Below are 22,527 nucleotides of genomic sequence, written 5' to 3'. Positions count from 1 at the left end.
GAGAACAGGTTTAATTTCTCTGATCTGTCACTGGAAGGGCTGAAGCCGAGGACGTTCGGCTGCTCTAATGAACAGGCTGAGTCACAAAATTTACACCTGATAGCAAAAAAGATCCTGCAAAAAAAAATATCCCTATGCGCTGTGCACAGAATAGCAGGCAGTTACGTCCCCTAACTTTGGAGGTAACACAAGGTGACAGGTAGTCCTCAACTAGGCTGCGTTAATAAAGGGATAGAATCAAGGTCACGTCAAGTTCTACCGTGTTTTCCCCAAAATAAGACCTATCCCGAAAATAAACCCTTTGGCGGCAACACGGAAGCCAGGGGGTGCCTTGCGCGTCCATCCAGAGTTTGTTTCTCCGCTGCAGAGGCCTCTCCTGAAAGATTTGTCAAAATCTTTCCTGAGATTTGTCAAAAGGTTAGTTAAGAGTTGAAAAAAATAAAAAGGGCAAGAGGTGATGGATAGATACGTAACACCTCTCAATATGGGAATTGTTTTATTAAGGGTTAGAAGAAAGAGGTAGAAAGTAGAAATTGGGAAAATATTATTATGTGTCCTACTACATAAAATAACACATTATAATTACCGTAGTGGCCAAAAATGTGGAAACCTTTTGGGAAAAAGTGTATTTTTGAGGTTTGGTGGCTAATAACCCCACTTTTTGGGGGGGGAGCTTCAAGATAATCCTATTTCACTGCTGGAATGGCCTGGGAATAGCCCAGATTTTCTTAACCCAATTGAAAACCTAGGGAGCCGACTAAAGAAAATTGTCAGAATAAAACCCAGTTAATAGAAACAATCATTCAATCTTGGTTTCACATTATAACAGCTGCAGAACTAAAAGACTTGGTTCACTCCATGGGAAGACGTTATAAGGCCGTGATTCATGCTAAAGGTTACCCGACTATTAACTGATGTGATAATTTTTGTACACCTCCGTTTTTACTATGGTGATAATTTTTGTATGTCTCATTTTTCCTACGTGTTTCACTTTTCTTCTTTATACTGTAACTGTTATTCTAATAGCAAATCTTTCATAAAAGTTATTGCATTACATTCTTGATTAAATTATCTCCGTTGATATATAAGTTTATGGTACTACTCTAAAAAAAAGGTGGTGTTATTAGCTAGTTTTAGAAAATACACAACAAAGCTTTCCACAATTTTGGCCACTACTGTACAACGCATACATAAATGTTAGAAGTTGAAAGATTATTAGAATAGAATAGAATAGAATTTTTATTGGCCAAGAGTGATTGGACACACAAGGAATTTGTCTTGGTGCATAGGCTCCAAGTGTACATAAAAGAAAAGATACCTTCGTCAAGGTATAACATTTAGAACAGAAATGATGGTCAATATATCAATATAAATCATAAGGATTGCCAGCAACAAAGTTATAGTCATACAGTCATAAATGGAAAGAGATTGGTGATGGGAACTATGAAACGATTAATAGTAGTGCAGATTTAGTAAATAGTTTGACAGTGTTGAGGGAATTATTTGTTTAGCAGAGTGATGGCCTTCGGGAAAAAACTGTTCTTGTGTCTAGTTGTTCTGGTGTGCAGTGCTCTATAGCGTCGTTTTGAGGATAGGAGTTGAAACAGTTTATGTCCTGGATGTGAGGGATCTGTAAATATTTTCACGGCCCTCTTCTTGATTCGTGCAGTATACAGGTTTATATTATCATGTAAACAGTATTATCATTGTTATTACTATTGTGTATAAAGTAAACTGACCCAGACAACGTACTGTTCACCAAGCACTCATATATGTTAAAACATCAAAAACATCATTAAAAAAGGACAACAAAGAATGTTCTTTCTGCGCCAACTCAGAAAGCTCAAACTGCCCAAGGAGCTGCTGATTCAGTTCTATAGAGGAATTATTGAGCTGTCATTTGCACCTCTATAACTGTCTAGTTCGGTTCTGCAACCCAACAAGAAAAACACAGACTTCAGAGGATAATTAGAACTGCAGAAAAAATAATTGCTACCAACCTGCCTTCCATTGAGGACCTGTATACTGCACGAATCAAGAAGAGGGCCGTGAAAATATTTACAAACCCCTCGCATCCTGGACATAAACTGTTTCAACTCCTACCCTCAAAACGACGCTATAGAGCACTGCACACCAGAACAACTAGACACAAGAACAGTTTTTTCCCGAAGGCCATCACTCTGCTAAACAAATAATTCCATCAACACTGTCAAACTATTTACTGAATCTGCACTACTATTAATCTTCTCATAGTTCCCATCACCAATCTCTTTCCATTTATGACTGTATGACTATAACTTGTTGCTGGCAATCCTTATGATTTATATTGATATATTGACCATCAATTGTGTTGTAAATGTTGTACCTTGATGAACGTATCTTTTCTTTTATCTACACTGAGAGCATATGCACCAAGACAAATTCCTTGTGTGTCCAATCACACTTGGCCAATTAAAAAAAAAATTCTATTCTATTCTATTAAAGGAAAAAAACCATAAATAATATACATACATACATACATACATACATATATATAAGGTTTGCTCGAGAAGCACGAAGCTGAAGACACCAGCCTGAAGATGATGAGTGAGACCTCGTCGAGCAGAGGGTTGGACTAGAAGACCTCCAAGGTCCCTTCCAACTCTATTATACTATGTTCTAGGTTGGAAAGGAAGAGTCTGTACCTTGAACGTGATTTCCGCCAGGCAGCGTGTGCATTTGATGTAAAACCGGAAGATGGGAAGTCCCAAATAAGATTCATTCTGGACTGTCTCTTTCCGGGCGTTAAATTTTTTGCCTTTGTAAATGTACTCGCCGCACGTCTTGCACCTACAAGATTGAAAAGATCTCAAGAAATGCAATTTCTCATCCTTCATCTGTTTCCAGGCCTTTTTTCACCCTCCCCATAGAGGTTTAGGTACAACTCGCCTTGTGGGGTTCGGTCTATTTACCATTGCTGGTAGAAGCAAATCAGGAGCCATCAGCAGAAATTATGTATAGATAGTCCTTGACGTACGACCACAATTGAGCCCAAAATTTCTGTTGCTAAGCAAGACAAGAGTGTGCTCAGGACGCAGGCTCTATAGACCAGGATCTTTGTATGTTCCGTCAGCTTCTTATTAAGCCATACTCTCTTTGTAAGTCTGGAAAATGTGGTGGCCGCTTTACCAACACGTTTATTCAGCTCAGTATCTAAAGCAAGAGTGTCAAAGATAGTTGAGCCGAGGTACACAAAATCATGGACGACCTCCAGTTCTGAGCACACTCTTGTACTGCAGTGAGTCCTGGATCCTTTATGCATGGCAGGAGAGAAAGTTGAACACCTTTCATATGCGCTGCCTCTAACGTATTTTTGGCATCACCTGGCAGGTCAGAGTTCCAAGGAGCACAGTCTCGGAACGTGCTGGAATTTCTAGCATGTATATACTACTGAAACAGCGACGTCTACGCTGGCTTGGGCATGTCATGAGAATGGCTGATGGTCGGATTCCGAAAGATCTCCTGTATGGAGAATTAATGCAGGGAAAGCCCCTCAGAGGGAGACCACAGCTGAGATATAAAGATATCTGCAAGAGGGACCTAGAGGCCCTGGGAATAGACATTAACAACTGGGAAACCTTGACCTCCGATCGTTCAGCTTGGAGGCAAAAGACGCAGCATGGCCTTCTCCAATTCGAACAGACATTTGTTCGGCAGGCTGAGGCAAAGTGGCAGTCCCGGAACCAGTGAAATCTGGGGGCTGGGCAGAGTGTCAGGGTTCCAAGGAACACCCCCAAAGAAATAAAGCTCTGAGCTTGAGGTTCCTCAAAGTTCCAATTTATTAGGGATGTCATGTTGGCACAGCTGGGAAAACCCGAAACTGAAAGCTTCCAGGTTTTCCACACCCAGTTGACCGTTCACAGCCCTGCCCCACCCCCACAAGTTCATCCCATTGTCTAATCAACTCGTCACACTCAATTAGATACAATCTTCAGGCAGTCTCCATCAGATGCAGGATGTCCTTGAATACGGAATGTTGTTATGACTAACTTTCTACCGCTCCAACAACAACTCCCTCCCAACTTACCCAGCTAAAATATGTGGCAGTTAAGAAGCAAAAAAGAAAATTGCCTTCCAAAACTGACACAGGGGGCAGAATGTATCTGCCCTCAGTGTGGAAGGGATTGCCACTCTCGAATTGGCCTTTTTAGTCACATTAGATGCTGTGTTAGAATGTCTTTCCAGAGCATGATACTGTTGTGCCTCGTCCTCACTCCTCCTCTCAGCCAGGCCCCTCCCGTCTTTTCCCGGGTCTACTATCAGACTCTGAGTCTGATAATGAAGATGAACGGCCTGTCATGCCTCCAGCCCCCGGCCCTGGCCCCATGCCCGGACAGGATATCAGGAATGAACAAACAAACCTCACTCATGAGGCGTGTGTTACTTTGGCTCAGCCATCGGGGGAGGTCGGCCACGGATTAAAATTGCTCAGGCCTACTCCTTCTGACCCCTCCCTTTCTCAAACAGCAGAAAACAATTCAAAGTGGGAGGATCCTCGCTTCCGGAGATCTGAGAGGCGACGTCAGCAGAAGGAAGGGAGGGGCAGGCCTGGATAAATGCTGAGTCATGGAGCCACACCCCACAGCCTATATAAAGGACCTGCTTTTGGCATTCCAACCTTGAGTCAAGCAAAGTCTCATCTAGTTTGCTGAAGTCACAACTTGGATTCCTGTCTGCCCTGAGAAATCTGAAAGGAATTTGGCAAAGCTGCAGAGGCTTCGTGGCCACGCTTGATATGGACTTCCTAGACCCGGTCGTCGGAGGGGGAGGGGGACACGACAGATACCATAGTCTTTTGAGACTGAAGGATGCCAATGTAATGTAAGCAAGACAGTTGTGAAGTGAGTTTTTGCCCCATTTTGCACCCTTCCTTGCTGCGGTTGTTAAGTGAATCACTTCCGTTGTTAAAGGTTGTGGAGTGAATCTGGCTTCCCCATTGACTTTGCTTGTCAGGTGGTCACAAAAGGGGATCACGTGACCCCAAGACAGTGCAACCGCCATAAATACATGCCAGCTGCCAATCATCCAAATTTTGATCACATGGGGATGCTGGGACGGTTCTGTGAAAAATGGTCGTACTATTATAACTTCGAACAGTCACTAAATGAATGGTTGCAAGTCAAGGATTACCGGTAATGCTGAGTAAAGGAACAATCGCTACCGTAAAAAGAGCTTTTACAAAATCGTTTCCCGTTTAAAGTGTCTTCACCTCAAATCTGCTTTTTGAATACAAGTAGTTCTTGACTTACGACTCACAACTGAGCCCAAAATGTACGCTGCTAAATGAGAGAGTTGTTAAGTGAGCTTTGCCCCATTTTACTTTTGTGGCCAGTCGCTAAGTGAATCACTGCAGTTATGCTAATAACACGGTTGTTAAGGGAATCTGGTTTCCCCATTGACTTTGCTTGTCAGAAAGTCCCAAAAGGAGATCACGTGAGCTCGGGACACTGCGACCGTCATAAATATGAGTCAGTTGCTAAGTATCGGAATTTTTATCACATGACCACAGCTGCAATTGACGTGTGCAAAACAGTCATAAGTCACTTTTTTGGGGTTTCGTTGTAACTTCAAACATTTACTAAATGAACTGTTGTTAAGTCAAGGACTACCCTGTAGACAGAATGCTAAAAGAAAAGCTGAAACAGCCACTCATGGTGACTATGTGTCTGCATGTCATACACTCATGGTTAAAACAATCATGATTTACACATCGATTCAAAAATACGAACTAACCACAATGGCTGGTTTTCCGTAGAAGCCAGCTATCTCGTGGGTCAAAGAGCTTTAAGAATCAGATTCAACAATAGCTGGGTTCAAGAAGTATCATGGCTTTAGCACGATGTGCAAACCAGGTCAATATGTTTACTTGCTATCAGGCAGCAGTTTTAACTCTGGGGTCCAGGTATCAGCAACATTCTTTTATTGCAATATTTCCAACCTTGGTAGCTTTAAGATGGGTGGACTTATATATATATATTTGGTGTTAATTGATGAAGATTGGATATTAAAAACTATTTTATTGATGAACTGGAAATTTAATTGCAAGATTCTGAAGATTTTAGGAGTGGAATGGACTGATATATAATGGACTGGAAGAAGAATGTACTTTTTTGTTTCTGGAAGGGGAGTTAAGGTCTTAGAGAGAGGAGTGACTATGGATTATGATTTATGTTGTATTTTAATTTATGATTGTTAATCTTATACCCTGTACTTTGTTCTGGGAAGTCTCGGGGGGAGGGAGGGGAGGAGGGGAGGGAGGGGAGGGGGGGAGATGAAGGATCAATGTAAAGGAATGATTGAAGATATGTAATTAAGAAATAAAAATAATATGAAATGAAATGAAATCGGGGCTGCTCAGCTGCCATTTCAGAAGGGAATGGAAAGGGAGAGGAGAGAGTGAAGGAAGAAAGTAGGTAGGAAAGAGAGAGGTAGAAAAGGGGGAAAGGAGGGGAAGAAGAGAGGGGAAAGAGAGAGGGTTAGAAAGGGTGGAAGAGAAGAGTAGGGAAGGAGGAGAGGATGTAGAAAAGCGAAGGAGAGGAAGGATGAAGAAAGTAGAAGAAAGTAGAGAAGGGAGGAGGAAAGGTTGTGTTAAGGAAGGAAGTGGTAGCTGGGCAGGTCCGAATAAGTAACAAATGAAAGTTAATGACTAATGTTGAATAAGAGACTGTATATTGAATAGGTTGTTGGAAAATGGAAATAAAACTTTTTTACTAAGATGGGTAGACTTCAACTCCCAGAACTCCCTAGCCAGCCTGGAATATGAATATAATTTCCTTGGTTTTGCTCTTGAATTTTCCTTTGTAAAGCAATGTTAAGCATAAACAATTAACATTTTTTTCATCCTTATGGCCTTTTTCCCCCCAGTATTGGCAGATGTTCCAAGTTTGTCCAGTATTATTTCCAAGAAATAATTAATTATTATTATTTATTGATTAAAAATAATTAATTATTATTATTATTAATTAATTAATAATGAAAAATAATCATTTCCAAGAAATAATAATTAAATGTATCACCATACATTTAATTCATTTCAGAAATTGAATATTCCCAAGAGAAATAGAATTTAAACATCTCTTACCGCATGTTAAAGGGAGCCATAAGCCGGACCACATATTGCCTGTCCTTTGGAAGTTTAAGCTTAGGGATTTTAGATGGATCGAAATCTGGAGGGTAGTATTTCTAGAACGCCCAACAATAAAAAATATAATTGAAATTACTTTTTTTTTGTCTTTTTTCCCCTTTCAATTTTATTTTACTCAAAAGATTAAAACACAAGCTCCAAAAGAAAAAGAAAAATCAAACAGCCAAAACTAGACAAAAACATTAAAATAGTGAATTAAAAAAAAAACCAAAGACAAAAACACATATTAACTCCCAATTTTCAATTGAAAAAAATTGGGGGGAAAAAAGAGACAAAAAAAGAAATAACTGATCATTTATTAATATCTATAGCCTTAATATCAACCGTAGATGGATTGAAATCTAGAAGGTAGTATTTCTAGAACGCCCAAAAATAAATATACTGGTAATTGAAATTACTTTTTTTTGTCTTTTTTCTTTCAATTTTATTTTATTCAAAAGATTAAAACACAAGCTCCAAAAGAAAAAAAAAATCAAACAGCCAAAACTAGACAAAAACATTAAAATAGTGAAGTAAAAAAAAACAAAGACAAAAGCACATATTAACTCCCAATTTTCAATTGAAAAAAATTGGGGGGGGGGGGGGAAGAGACCAAAAAAAAAAGAAATAACTGATCATTTATTAATATCTACAGCCTTTTGGTCTTTTTTTCCCTTTCAATTTTACTTTATTCAAAAGATTAAAACACAAATTCCAAAAGAAAAAAAAATCAAACACCCAAAACAAAACTAGACAAAAACATTAAAATAGTGAATTAAAAAAAGACAAAAACACATATTAACTCCCAATTTTCAATTGAAAAAAATTGGGGGGAAAAAAGAGACAAAAAAAGAAATAACTGATCATTTATTAATATCTATAGCCTTAATATCAACCGTAGATGGATTGAAATCTAGAAGGTAGTATTTCTAGAACGCCCAAAAATAAATATACTGGTAATTGAAATTACTTTTTTTTGTCTTTTTTCTTTCAATTTTATTTTATTCAAAAGATTAAAACACAAGCTCCAAAAGAAAAAAAAAATCAAACAGCCAAAACTAGACAAAAACATTAAAATAGTGAAGTAAAAAAAAACAAAGACAAAAGCACATATTAACTCCCAATTTTCAATTGAAAAAAATTGGGGGGGGGGGGGGAAGAGACCAAAAAAAAAAGAAATAACTGATCATTTATTAATATCTACAGCCTTTTGGTCTTTTTTTCCCTTTCAATTTTACTTTATTCAAAAGATTAAAACACAAATTCCAAAAGAAAAAAAAATCAAACACCCAAAACAAAACTAGACAAAAACATTAAAATAGTGAATTAAAAAAAGACAAAAACACATATTAACTCCCAATTTTCAATTTTAAAAAACTGGAAATAAAAAAGAAATAACTGATCATTTATTAATATCTACAGCCTTAATATCAACCTTAGATGGATTGAAATCTAGAAGGTAGTATTTCTAGAACGCCCAAAAATAAATATACTGGTAATTGAAATTACTTTTTTTTGGTCTTTTTTCTTTCAATTTTATTTTATTCAAAAGATTAAAACACAAGCTCCAAAAGAAAAAAAAAATCAAACAGCCAAAATAAAACTAGACAAAAACATTAAATGAAAAAAATCAAAGACAAAAACACATATTAACTCCCAATTTTCAATTTTAAAAAATTGGAAATAAAAAAGAAATAACTGATCATTTATTAATATCAAGAGCCTAGGCAGGCCCAAGATCCCAGTGGATCCCAGCAGATCCTTAAATAAATGGCTGATGAATCCACTCCGTTCTCCCTCGTATAATCGGGCCTCTTTACAACAACCCTGCGAGGTAGGCCGCCACCCATCCCAACCCCACCTTCCCAGGCCCCCAACCGATTATTTCCAAGAAATAATTAATTATTATTATTATTATTATTATTATTATTATTATTATTATTATTATTATTATTATTATTATTATTATTATTATTATTATTATTATTATTATTATTATTATTATTATTATTATTATTATTATTATTATTATTGCTCCATGCTCAGAGCTTTCTTCCATCCTCCCAGGAAGTTGCTGAGTTTATTTATGTTTTATCTTGTAAGATGTATAGATTGCCTTTCCAAACCAGTTATCCCAAATGGCTTATGAAATCTTTTGTTATAACTTGAATTTTTGAATGCCAATGTTGGAAGAAATATCCATCTGGGTTCAGTTCCAAGTGGGGACAAAGACACTGGAAACATGGAGGCTGCTTGGAAAGATGGTTTAATGGTGGTCAGGATCACATGGCTTGAGTTCCTGAACAGAAAAGGGGCTGAGATCCTGTGTGCTCCCTGGTTTTATGATTTTTCTGAGCTTTGAACTTTCTGGGGCACAGGAAGAGTATCCTGATTGGTTGTCAGACTCCCAGGGGGTGGGAGTCTTAGCTAACATTGTAGGTTGTCCCTCAAGCTTGCCTGAGCCTTGCTGGTTGATGTAATCTTCCCAGGTGCCATGTGGTGAGTTTCAGTTGCTAGATGGGTTCTATTATGATGCAGATGATGGCCCATTAGCAAAGGTGGGGGGGTGGCAGGAAGTTGCAGGGAGCTGCTTTGTCTTTAAAACATGTTTCTCCATTTCTCATCCAGGGAAATATAATATTCTGCCTTTTTAAATATTTTCTAAAATATTTCATTCTTCTAGGAGGGGAGTGGGTGCTAAATTCCTACACCAACTAAGAACAGCCACTAAATGTTGAAGTGTGAGTGTTTAAGATTGCCGCCCCTTGGTTTAGAAATAGTCCATCTGTTCCGTTAAATCACAAGAACCACAGCATCCAATAACGTGTGTGTGTCTGTAGCCGTAGAAAAAGAGCATTGCATTCTGAATGAAAGTAAAAGACACTTTTGCAAAGGAAAACTATTTCCTTCGTTCACGAAGGCTTGAGAACAGCTAAAAATGAAGCTGAAAGAGAGGCTTTTGCTTGAAGGTTAAGGTTTATGGGAAATTATTAGCAATACTTGGGGCCGGGATAGCTCAGGCAATAGAGAAGCCTGTTATTAGAACACAGCAGCCTGCAATTACTGCAGGTTCGAGCCCGGCCCAAGGTTGACTCAGCCTTCCACCCTTTATAAGGTAGGTAAAATGAGGACCCAGATTGTTGGGGGGGCAATAAGTTGACTTTGTAAAAAATATACAAATAGAATGAGACTATTGCCTTATACACTGTAAGCCGCCCTGAGTCTTCGGAGAAGGGCGGGATATAAATGTAAACAAACAAAAAAAAATACAAGAGATGCGGTGGCTCAGTGGCTAAGACGCTGAGCTTGTCGATCGAAAGGTTGGCAGTTCAGTGATTCGAATCCCTAGTGCTGCATAACGGGGTGAGCTCCCGTTACTTGTCCCAGCTTCTGCCAATCTAGCAGTTCGAAAGCACGTAAAAAAATGCAAGTAGAAAAATAGGGACCACCTTTCGTGGGAAGGTAACAGCGTTCCATGCGCCTTTGGCATTGAGTCATGCCGGCCACATGACCATGGAAATGACTTCGGACAACGCTGGCTCTTCGGCTTTGAAAAGGAGATGAGCACTGCCCCCTAGAATCGGGAACGACTAGCATGTATGTGCGAAGGGAACCTTCACCTTTACTTTTATTAGCAATACAATTGAAAAAGCATTAATTAATTAGCCAGTGCAGCAGTATTACAAAAACCATGTTTCAGGTATTACAAAGTCCATCCTCTGTGGCCCTTACTTTGGCTCCCAGGATGCCCCAGAGGCCGGAAGACTCCAGGCGCTGTATTCCCCATTGTCCAGGAAGTCTTTCGCGGCTACTTGGATGTGGTAGGTTACGCCAGAACGGATTCCAGTGAGGGTAAAGGAAGTCTGCTGGATAGGGTTGGTCTGGGGAAGCAAAGAAAAATACAGGTAGTCCTTGACTTACAACCATTTTAGTGATTGTTTTAAGTTACAGTGGCACTGAAAAACGTGACTTTTATGACTGGTTTAGTGTTGTGGTCCGTCAGCAGCCTACAGAGCTGGCAACGGAATCGGACAGCAATGAGGCTGAGGTGAGACCAGGGCCATCGGGAAGTGAGGTGCGGACTCCAGAGCCTCCAGAGAGTGATAGTAGTGAGGCAGAGGAACAGGAGGAGCCTGTTCCTAATGCACGCAGGAGAAGAGCTGCCAGAAGGCAAGAGCAGCTCAAGCAGAGAGGACGACTCAGGAGTAAGGCCAAGAGATGATTGGCCCCTCCCATAAGGCTTAAAACAGACCAGCACCAGTGTTTCAGTTTTGCCATAGCTGCATTTTCTGCTTTGTCTACGTCTTTGTTTTTGTGGCTTCTCTATGTTTGCCAGAAAGGGCCTTTGGCAGTTTGCTTAATTGGACCAAGGTTTGCGAGAGAACTGAGGAATTTGTGTTGGGAGGCATTTATTTTACTTTGAGTTGAACGACGCTGGGAATGAAGTAATTCCCAGCTGTTCGAATAAAGTTTGTTTGTTTTTCCATGGACTCAGTTTATTACTACCTACTTGGGCCTGGGTCACAACATTTTCACCCCCTGTTAGAAGGTCACAAATGGAGATCACGTGCAACCGTCATTAATACAGTGTCGGAATTTTGATTATGTGACCATGGGGATAATGCAATGGTTACAAGTGTGACAAATGGTCACTAAGTCACTTTTTTCAGTACCGTTTAACTTCAAATGGTTACCATATGAAGTGTTGTAGGTCAAGGGCTGCCTGCATGACTCTTGCAATGTCCCAGGGTCACATGATCGTCATATGTGATCTTCCCAGCCAGCTTCCAACAAGCAAAATCAATGGGGAAAGCCAGATTCGCTTAATGGTTGCATGATTCACTTAACAACCATGGCAAAAAAAGGTCATAAAATGAGGTGTGGCTCACTAAACTGCCTTGCGTAGCAACAGAAATCATGGTCCCAATTTTACCCGTTAGTCAAGGGCTACCTCTGTTGCAAAAAAGTAATAATAGAAATTATTGTATTGTTTTAATAAAAATAATAAAAAAAGAGAAGTTCAGCTCAGAAGTTCAAGCTAAGAATAGAGTAGAGTAGTGTAGAATATAAAATAGGATAGGATAGGATAGGATAGGATAGGATAGGATAGGATAGGATAGGATAGGATAGGATAGGATAGGATAGGTTAGGATAGGATAGAAAATAAAATAGAATATAGTGTTGGATTCGGGCAATAACGAGGCAGGAGACCAGGATAGTGACAACAGCTCTTTACTATATGGTGAACCCAGCAGCCAGTGCTGGGAAAAACCTCTCTTTATATACAGTTTAACCGGGGGCTTTAACCAATCAGCAACGTGCTATTTTCCCGCCAAAACTTTTAAAGATACATTACACTCCTTCCCTCCCAGAAAACACTTTACCACTATTTACATGAAATTAACATATTATTTGTCAACGTAGTCACGCAAGTAGACTGGGCGTCTCCTGACTCTTTCGGACCTGCGCAATGCATTTTCTGGGAGTGAGTCGAGCTGACCGGAGGGACTGTTCGTTCCTCTCAGCTCCTCCTCTAGGCCATCCGGCCCTGGATTATTGGCAGAGTCGTCCCTGCTGTTTTCAGGAGGAACCGGTTGGCGTCGCTGGACTTCTTGGAACTCAGATAAGTCCCGCGTTTGCTCCGGGTTTGAGTCAGCTGTGTATTCGTACATTGAATAGTCAGGGTCTGTGTTATCAGTTATGCGTTTCCTTATTTGATCTATGTGGCGTTTCCATACCCTGCCATCCTCTATCTCTACTAGATATGATTTTGGCCCTGTTATTTCTAGGACTTTTCCTGCTAACCAGGTCGGGCCCTCGCTGTAGTTGTGTGCCCACACTAGGTCGCCTATTGCCATCTCTCTTGTTTTACCGTGTGCCCCTTTGTAACCGTCTGGTGTGTAGTTTGGGTTTAAACGGTCTAGTGGGCACCTAAGCTTCCGACCCATTAATAGCTCGGCCGGGCTGCGGCCAGTTGTTACACAGGGGGTTCTGTGTTGGACTGCTAGATATGTATCAATTTTTGTTTGCCAATCGCCTGGCTTGATTCTGGACAATGCTTCTTTTGCGCTCCGAACGAAACGTTCTGCAAGGCCGTTCGTCGCAGGGTGGAAAGGCGCCGAGAGGACATGTCGGATGCCCTCCTCTGCCAAGTACCCCTCAAACTGGGTTGCCGTGAATTGCGGGCCGTTATCGGAGACTAAAGTGTCGGGCAACCTGTGGGTTACAAATAGGTGCCGTAGGACTGAAATCACGGCCTCGGCTGTCATGGATCTCATGAGAATGATTTCCAGCCATTTGGAGTAGGCATCGACTACTACCAGAAAGGTTTGGCCGTGGAAGGGGCCGGCAAAATCGATATGGATCCTAGACCAGGGGCTCTGGGGTCTCTCCCATTCCTGAATCGGGGCCGTTGGGGGTAGCGGTCTGGACTCCTGGCAGGCCTGGCATTTCCCTACCCTCTCAGCAATTTCCGAGTCCATTAAGGGCCACCACACATAGCTTCTCGCTAGACCCTTCATCCTTACGATCCCTGGGTGACCTTCGTGAAGGAGATCCAATACCTTTTTCCTCAGTTTCTCCGGGATCACCACTCGATCCCCCCATAGCAGGCACCCCCCTTGAGCCGAGAGCTCCCCACGTTTTTTTACAAACTCTTTAAAACGCTCGCCCGGCGCAGCGGGCCAACCTCTTTGTACCCAACCAATTACAGTTCTTATTGTAATGTCCTTATACGAAGCCCGAGCCACCTCTTTGGATGTGACTGGGCCAGAGTCCAAAGAGTCAATTAGCAGAACTGGTATCCCCGGAGTGGGGTCTTCGATAGTCTCTGGTAACGGGCATCTGCTCAGGGCGTCTGCATGCCCCAATTCCTTTCCTGGCCGGTGTAGTAATTTGTAAGAATACGCTGCCAGGAAGATAGTCCATCGGGTCAGTCTTGGCGAAAGTGCCACGGGCGTTGGGCGGTCGCCTGCCAGCAGACCTAGCAAAGGTCTATGGTCCGTGATGATTTCAAAATCACGACCAAATACATACTCATGGAATTTCTTTACTCCTGAGACTATAGCCAAGGCTTCCTTATCAAGCTGGCTATAATTCCTTTCAGTTGATGACATGGTTCGGGAGTAGTATGCAATAGGGGCTTCTGTGCCATTTGGTAACCTGTGGCTGAGCACAGCCCCCACCCCATAGGGAGATGCATCGCAGCTTAACACTAATGGCAGCGTGCCATTGTATTGAATAAGGAGGCTATCACTCGTTAGGAGATTCTTTACCCCTTCGAATGCCCTAGCTTCCGCCTTTCCCCAAGACCATGCAGCCGACTTTGCTAGTAATTTATGCAGCGGCTCGGCTACTGTTGCCTTATTCCTTAAGAATACTGCGTAGAAGTTGACCAGACCTAAGAATGCCTGTAACTCCGTTTTGGTTTTTGGAACCGGGGCCTTCCTGATGGCCCGTACCTTGCTCTCAGTGGGGTGAATCCCTTCCCTGTCTATCCGGTAGCCCAGGAATTCCACAGACTCAACCCCGATCTGGCATTTGTTTAGTTTAACCGTGAGACTGGCAGACCGGAAAATGCCCAAAACTTTTCGCAGCCTTACCCCTAATTCCTCTAGGTTTTCAGCGGATACCAGTACATCGTCAAAGTATGGTACCACCCCTGGTAGGCCCTGCAATAGCCGCTCCATCAGGTTCTGAAATAACCCTGGAGCCACACTAACCCCAAACTGTAATCGGGTGCACTTAAAAGCCCCTCTGTGAATCACAATTGTCTGCGCTTCGGCTGTGCTGCTATCTACGGGCAGCTGTTGATAGGCTTGGGCCAAGTCTAGCTTGGCAAAAACTTGCCCTTGCCCCATTGAGTGCAGTAAGTGCTGTACCACCGGGACGGGGTAAGCACTCTTTTGCAATGCTTTGTTAAGCGTTGCCTTGTAGTCAGCGCAAATCCGGACCGATCCGTCCGGTTTGACTGGGGTGACTATAGGGGTCTCCCACTTAGCATGGTCAACTGGCACTAGAATTCCCTGGTTTACTAGCTTGTCCAGTTCCCGGTCAATCCTGGGCTTTAGGGTGAACGGGACCCTTCTAGCCTTTAGCCGGATAGGGGCAACTTGGGGGTCTAGGTTAAACGAGATAGGGGTCCCCGTGTACTTGCCCAGGCAGTCTCTGAAAACGTCCCCAAATTCTTTCACGAGTGCGTCTTTGAGGTCGACTTCGTTTCTGAAGATTCCAGTCACTCCCATGCCCAATGCTCGGAACCAGTCCAGTCCCAACAAGCTTGGCAGGGTCCCATCGACGATGGTGATGGGCAGAGTTTTCTTGTATTGTCCATACTCGACGTGGACGGACGTTACCCCTCGGACGGGGATGCGATTCCCTTGGTAGTCTTGTACCTTTAATTTCTGTGGTTGCAGCTTGCGCTTTGCGAAGGCGGGTAAGGCTCTCACGAGTGTCCCAGGACATGATCGTGATCGATGAGCCGTGTCCACCTCCAATCGGCACGGCACCCCTCAATCTTTGCCTTTGTAAAGATTTTTTTCTAGGCGAGTTGATGCGTGACCCACTCTCACGACAGTCTGATTCAACTGCGCCTTTTTAAACTGACCACTCGCGGGCGCTTCGCGTTCAGCGCTCTGATTGGCCAGTTTGAATTTTTGGCGGGAAGGTTGGGGAGCTCGACAGACCTGTGCTAGGTGCCCTTCCTTTCGCATCGCCGACAAGTTGCATCTTTAAATCTGCATTGTTGTCGTTGGTGTTGCCCTCCGCAACTGCGCAGTCGCCCGGTCGTCTTTCTCCGGCCTCCCGGTGTGGAAGACTCCTTCCTCCTCCTCACCGTCCGATTCGGCCTGGACCTCTTCATTGTGGACGGGGTTGATTTCGCACCAGCCGTTGGTGCGACCTGCTTTTGTAGGGTTTCCGCCGCTTGGGTAGACATCTTGTGAGCCCTGGCTTCGTCCAAGGCGTTTGCCAGCGTTAGGTTGCTTTTAGACAGCAGCCGCCTCCAAACGGATGTCCCTGACCCGCGGATGAGTTGCTCCAGCAATGCCTCGTCCAAGTCTCGTACTGCAATGTTTTGAGGCTTTCCTCAGGGCGGCCATGTATGCGCTGATGGACTCGCCTTCTTGCTGTCTGCGCCCCGACCAACCGCTTGCACATACTTGGATGGCATTGGTGCAAAATGGGCTTTAGTAAAGTCTGCAGAGTTTGCCACGGTACCGACTGTACCGGCGTTGGCTCAGCCAGGATTCTGCAGTGTCGAAAACTTCTGGACCGCAGTGGCTCAGGAAATAGGCTCGTTTCCTGTTGTCTGAAACTCCTTGAGTTCGTTCGCCTCGAGGAAACACTCGCGAGCCATGTATGACCCCATTTTCCTTAGCTGGGTCGAATGGCGCTGGCGGTGTGTAGCCGGACATCGCTGCTTTCCGCCCTTGTTTTGCTGGGTTCGCGTCTTCCTGGTGAGTTCAGCTCTTTTCCTGGCGCTCTTAGCCTCGAGATCCCACCTTCGTCGCCAGTGTTGGATTCGGGCAATAACGAGGCAGGAGACCAGGATAGTGACAACAGCTCTTTACTATATGGTGAACCCAGCAGCCAGTGCTGGGAAAAACCTCTCTTTATATACAGTTTAACCGGGGGCTTTAACCAATCAGCAACGTGCTATTTTCCCGCCAAAACTTTTAAAGATACATTACATATAGAATAGAATATAGAATAGAATAAAATAAAATATAGAATAGAACAGAACAGAACAGAACAGATAGGATAGGATAGGATAGAAAATAAAATAGAATATAGAATAGAATAAAATATAGAATAGAATAGGAGTAGAATTGTAATAGAATAGAATAGAATAGAATAGAATAAGAATAGAGTAGAGTAGACTGGACTGGACTGGACTGGACTGGAATAGAATAGAATAGAATAGAATAGAATAGAATAGAATAGAATAGAATAGAATAGAATAGAATAGAATAGTTGGAAGGGACCTTGGGCAGGAAACTCAACCCCATTTCAGACAAATGGTTGTTCAATTAACATGGAGTGACTGCCATCTCCCACACTCACCGTTTTGTTAAGCCTTGATCCATCCCTCGAATAACGGATGACATATTGCAGGGGAAAATATTCAGGATATAACCAGGAACTAGGAGCCTTCCATTGTACAAGCAATGTTTTTTTCTTCCCTTGGATCGCGGAGACCGTTACGTTTTCTGGAGGGTCTGGCTGGACTAAGAAGAATGAAGGAGAGAATTAAACCAACCCAACATACCAGTGTTGGCGAACCTTTTCAGCACCGAGCCCCCAAACCAGAATGCGTGTGTGCGTGCGCACTGGAGCCCCGGAAACTCAAAGACCAGCTGGCCACTGCATGTGGCCGCCAGCCACTTGGTCTTCTGGTTTTCGGCACATGCATGGCATGCACTAAACACTAAGCTTAACAAGTTGTACCAGCCCAGCTACTGGGCTTCTATCTAACCCGGTTTTAATGTTGGTTGAACTTAACTCACAGAGGTTTGTTCCAAGATATTAAAATGGCTGTCAGACCAAATTTCTGCATCAGGACTGAACCCAAAATTCTCTTTTCCTTTCCTTGCAGGCTGTTTCAAAGACCCCACCAGGACGATGAGGGGTGAGAATTGCTTGCAAACCAGGAAATAGAAATGCTCCTGGTTCAGACCAGATCACCCGATCTGGTAGCGATGGTGGTGGGTGGTTCCAAGAACCGGTAGCAAAAATCCCTGCCCCCCACCCCCATGAATAGCTGAGCCACGCGATCATCAGAGGGTTTTTTTTTTACTTTTAAAAGCATTTTTTTCTTTGGCCAAAAAAATGCTTTTAAAAGTAAAAAAAAAAAGCCTCTGATGATCATGCGGCTCAGTTGGGATCATCAAAAGCATTTTTTCTACAATCTCTTCCGCCGAAGAGGTTATAGAAAAAATGCTTTTAAAAGCCTCTGACAATCCCAGCTGAGTTGCCTCATTGTCAGAGGCTTTTTTTTTCTTTTAAAGGCAAAAAAATGCTTTTAAAAGAAAACAAAAGCTTCTGATGATCAGGCAATTCAGCTGGAATCATCAGAGCCTTTTAAAAGCATTTTTTAAAAAATGCTTTTAAAAGCATTTCGGCCGAAGAGGTTGTAGAAAAAATGCTTTTAAAAGTAAAAAAAAAAAAAAGTTGGCCACGCTTACCCAGTCACATTACTCCACCACCACCAAGCCACGCCCACAGAACCGGTAGTAACAAATTTTACATTTCACCGCTGTTGCAAACTCACTGATCTGATCCAGGAAGACTAGAAAGAAGTCACTCGCTGTCCCCAGTGGATTCACGGCTGTCACGTTGAGTATGTAGGGATCGGTAGAGAACATCTGCATGACGGTCAAACTGCAACGGTGGCTCCCTGCACTGGGTTGTTTGCACTGATGGACTTCTCCCATTAAGCCGTGCCTGTGTCCGCAAGGAAAACTGAGTTCAGACATGCATTGCATATGCGGCAGCTTAAGGGTTGTGTGAACGGGTGTCCCAGCGACTGCTGCACTCATGGAGATGTAGAAAGCGCATGCTTAGCGAACCGGTTGTTACACAGGTTGAATCCAGTGGTGGGATTTAGCCAGTTCGCACGACTTCGGGAGAACCGGTTGTTAACTTTCTGAGCAGTTTGGCACACTGGTTATTGGAAGAAACCATTAGGGCAGAGAACCGGTTGTTAAATTATTTGAATCCCACCACTGGTTGAATCGCACCACTGCGGTGTTGCAGGAATAACGAGACCTAGATCTCGGAATCAAAGGTAGCTGTATTTTATTGGCGCAAACAAAATAGGTTCAGAGCAATTTTAACCAAAGCCACATCTGAACCCCTTCCTTGTGGACAAACAAGCCCTTTTGTACTTCACAAAATAGGAAAAAAACCCCACAAAAATACAGCATATCAGCATTAATTAGTTTATGGCTTCCTGTGGCTTTGCTAAAGCTGCTGAATTTCTTGCTCTCCCCTCCTCTCCAGGATGCGGTTATAGGTTTCCTGCAAGAAATGCCAATGCTTGCAAATCTTGCAAAATTGAAGTTTGACATTTTCCATTTTCTTCACACGTTTCTGTTATCTAAAGAACAATCTTTTTTGACCTACTTTTGCACCCTGCTATAGCAGGACACCTAGGCTCCTCCAACACCTTGGCTCTTTACCTGTAGCTGGCAAAGAAAGACGTGGGCAGATGGGTGTCAGTTTCCAAAGTCCAGGAGCAATTGACCACCGGGTAGCTGATGGACCTGCAATGGATCGATGGTTTCTCGGGAGGATCTGCAAAGCAGAAGCCCAAAAGGTGAGAGAGAGACAGCTGGATCCCCTCTTCCTTTACAGGTAGTCCTGGACTTATGACCAAAACGGAGCCCCACATTTCTACTGAGGAGCAAAACCGTTGTTGAGGGAATTCTGGCCCATTTTACAACCTTTTTTGCCACAAGTGAATGACGGCAGTTGTTAAGTTGGCTGTCAAATGAATCTGGTTTCTCCATGGACTTTGCAGGTCGGAAGGATCACAAAAGGGGATCCCATGAGGGCATGAATCAGTGTTTTCAAAATTGGCCACATTAAGCTATGCAGCAGTGGTGGGTTTCAATTTTTTTTACTACCGGTTCTGTGGGCGTGGCTTGGAGAGTGCGGTGTGGCTTGGTGGGCGTGGCAGGGGAAGGATACTGTAAAATCTCCACTCCCTCCCCAATCCAGGGGAAGGTTACTGCAAAATCCCCATTTCCTTCCGATCAGCTGGGACTTGGGAGGCAGAGAATAGATGGGGGCGGGGCCAATCAGAAATTTCCACTACCGGTTCTCCAGAACTGGTCAGAACCTGCTGAAACCCACTCTGATGTGCAGACTTCAACTCACAGAAATCCCCATTCTGGCTGGGGAATTTTGGGAGTTGGTCCACACTTCTTTAAAAAGTGAGAAATACTGGTATGAAGGAAAGAGGGAGGGAGGGAGAAAGGAAGGAAGGGAAAAGAGAGGAAGGAAGGAAAGGAAAGAATGAAAAAAGGGACAAAGGAAAGGGAGCAAGGAAAGAGGGAGGGAAGGAGGTTGGAAAGGAGGGAGGGAGGAGGGGGGATGATGAAGGAAAAGGAAAGAGGGATGAAGGAAGGAGAGGAAAGAAGGGAAAAGGAAGGAAAAAAGGAAGGAAGGAAAAAGGGAGGAAAGAAGGGAGAGAGGGAGGAAAGAAAAGGAAGGAGGGAGGGAGGAAAGCAGATGGATGTGAGAAAAAGTAAGGGAGGAAGTAAAAAGGGAGGAAGGAGAGTGTGAAAGAGGAGGGAGGGAAGGAAGGAGAGGAAAGAAGGAAAAAGGGAGGAAGTAATAAGGGAGGTAGGAGGAAAGGGAGGAAGGAAAGCAGATGGATGGGAGAAAGAGGAAGGAGGAAGGAAGGAAGGAAGGAAGGAAGGAAGGAAGGAAGGGAGGAAGGAAGGAAGGGAGGAAGGAAGGAAGGAAGGAATTTCAGCATCATAGTCCATTCGGGTAAGAGAGAGCTTGGGGCTCAGTTTTCTCACTCACAGCCCAGCTGGAGGTGAATCCTTCGCAGAGTCTGCCCAGTGCTGGCATCCTGGCAGCTGTATTCCCCTTCATGGGCCAAACTGGCATTCTGCAAGACGAGGCTGCCGTCTTTTTGCACCCTGTTCAAAACGGTCTCCGAGGTCATGTGGGTTTTCCATGCCACCCGGGATCCACCTTCAGGAACCGGGCAAGTCAAGACTACGGTGGCGGCCCCGAGTCGGGCATACTGACTGTCGATGGGTTCTATTGCGGTCAAGAAAGGACAGTGGCATAAGTGGGGGGGGGGGAAATATAGCATTCGGCATTTGCATAACAATAGCCTGGCTTATCCTGAACTATGGTTGGCTTAACCATTGTATAAATCCTAATGTGTATTATGGTCTTTCTGCGCCCCCTAAAAGCAGCGCTTTTTAAAGCTGGCCACTTTAAAATGTGTGGACTTCAACGCCCAGAATTCCCCAGCCTGCCCCCCCCCCCATCTCTCTCTTATCAAGGAGAGAAGCAACTAAGAACTAAGGATTCATTAATTCTATTTCTATTTTATACTATTTTTATTCTATTTCTATTGTCTGTCTATATTGTCTGCCTGCCTACTATCTATCTATCTTTCTATCTATCTGTATCTATCTGCATCTCCATTTATCTATCTATCTATCTATCCATCCATCCATCCATCCATCCATCCATCCATCCATCCATCCATCCATCCATCCATCCATCTATCTATCTATCTATCTATCTATCTATCTATCTCTACACATATCTACCAACACACACTAAGAACTAATTCATTCTATTTCTATTTTATTCTATTTTTATTCTGTTTCTATTGTCTGTCTATATTGTCTGCCTGCCTGCCTACTATCTATCTATCTATCTATCTATCTATCTATCTATCTATCTATCTATCTATCTATCTCTATCATCTATCTATCTGTATCTATCTGCATCTCCATTTATCTATCTATCTATCTATCTATCTATCTATCTATCTATCTATCTATCTATCTATCATCTATCATCTATCTATCTGTATCTATCTGCATGTCTATGCAGATCTATCTATCTATCATCTATCTATCTATCTATCTATCATCTATCATCTATCTATCTATCTATCTATCTATCTATCTATCTATCTATCTATCTATCTATCTATCTATCTATCTATCTATTTATCTATCTATCTATCTCTACACATGTCTACCAACACACACTAAGAACTAATTCATTCTATTTCTATTTTATTCTATTTTAATTCTATTTCTATTCACTGTCTATATTGTCTGCCTGCCTGCCTACTATCTCTCTCTCTCTCTCTCTAACGAACACACATGGTTAATTTTATTTTAAATATTTTAACAGTTTTTGTTAGGGGAGGGCACGGAGGGCCCACATAACAACGTCCAAGCCGTAGGCTCAGATTGTTTCTTCTCAGACCTCCTGCTTAGAAGTACTAAGGATTTTCTCCCCCAATCAATCATTTTAGATCTAGAAATCTGGTTCTCTTGCTTTAAATGAGATGGAAGCATGGAGACTTTGGCCAAACGAACCATCGAAAGCAAGGTGCTAGTTCTCATGAGGCTTTAGAGCATTTCCCCCCCCTCCCAAGCAAGCAAATAATTAAAATGTAAGGAAAAAAAAGAAAAGAAAATAATGGAATAAAATATAAAATACAAATACAAAGCAAATAATTGAGCTGCCCAGAACCTCCCACAAGTCCTACCTTCACTGGTCCAAGCGGAGACAATGAGACCAGACAGCAGGAACTCGAGAAGGGAGAGGATCCATTGCATCTTGACCGTGAGGAAAAGAGAGGGTTGAAAGAACCG

The 22,527-nt window shown here is 42.8% G+C and overlaps 2 protein-coding genes across 2 annotated transcripts in view; both read right to left on the bottom strand.

Moving 5' to 3' along the window:
* Window positions 1-10,855, bottom strand: part of YJU2 (YJU2 splicing factor homolog) — a 24,651-nt gene extending 13,796 nt beyond the window's left edge. The window contains exons 1-3 of the mRNA XM_058163361.1: window positions 10,847-10,855; window positions 7,121-7,221; window positions 2,685-2,829 (exon numbers count right to left, since the gene is read on the bottom strand). Of these exons, the coding sequence (XP_058019344.1) occupies window positions 2,685-2,829; window positions 7,121-7,221; window positions 10,847-10,855 (255 nt within the window). The remainder of the gene's footprint in view (window positions 1-2,684; window positions 2,830-7,120; window positions 7,222-10,846) is intronic.
* On the bottom strand, window positions 10,523-22,527 carry EBI3 (Epstein-Barr virus induced 3). The gene is made up of 6 exons (XM_058172904.1): window positions 22,422-22,527; window positions 20,696-20,938; window positions 19,342-19,456; window positions 18,432-18,604; window positions 17,225-17,388; window positions 10,523-11,043 (listed from the first exon to the last, which is right to left on the bottom strand). The coding sequence occupies exons 1-6, from the start codon at window positions 22,489-22,491 to the stop codon at window positions 10,891-10,893; spliced, it is 918 nt and encodes a 305-aa protein (XP_058028887.1). The 5' UTR covers window positions 22,492-22,527; the 3' UTR covers window positions 10,523-10,890.

The sequence above is a fragment of the Ahaetulla prasina genome, chromosome 1, assembly GCF_028640845.1.
Source record: "Ahaetulla prasina isolate Xishuangbanna chromosome 1, ASM2864084v1, whole genome shotgun sequence".
Lineage (NCBI taxonomy): Eukaryota > Metazoa > Chordata > Lepidosauria > Squamata > Colubridae > Ahaetulla > Ahaetulla prasina.
The sequence above is the reverse complement of the archived record's forward strand: the minus strand, read 5'-3'. Positions and strand labels throughout refer to the sequence as shown.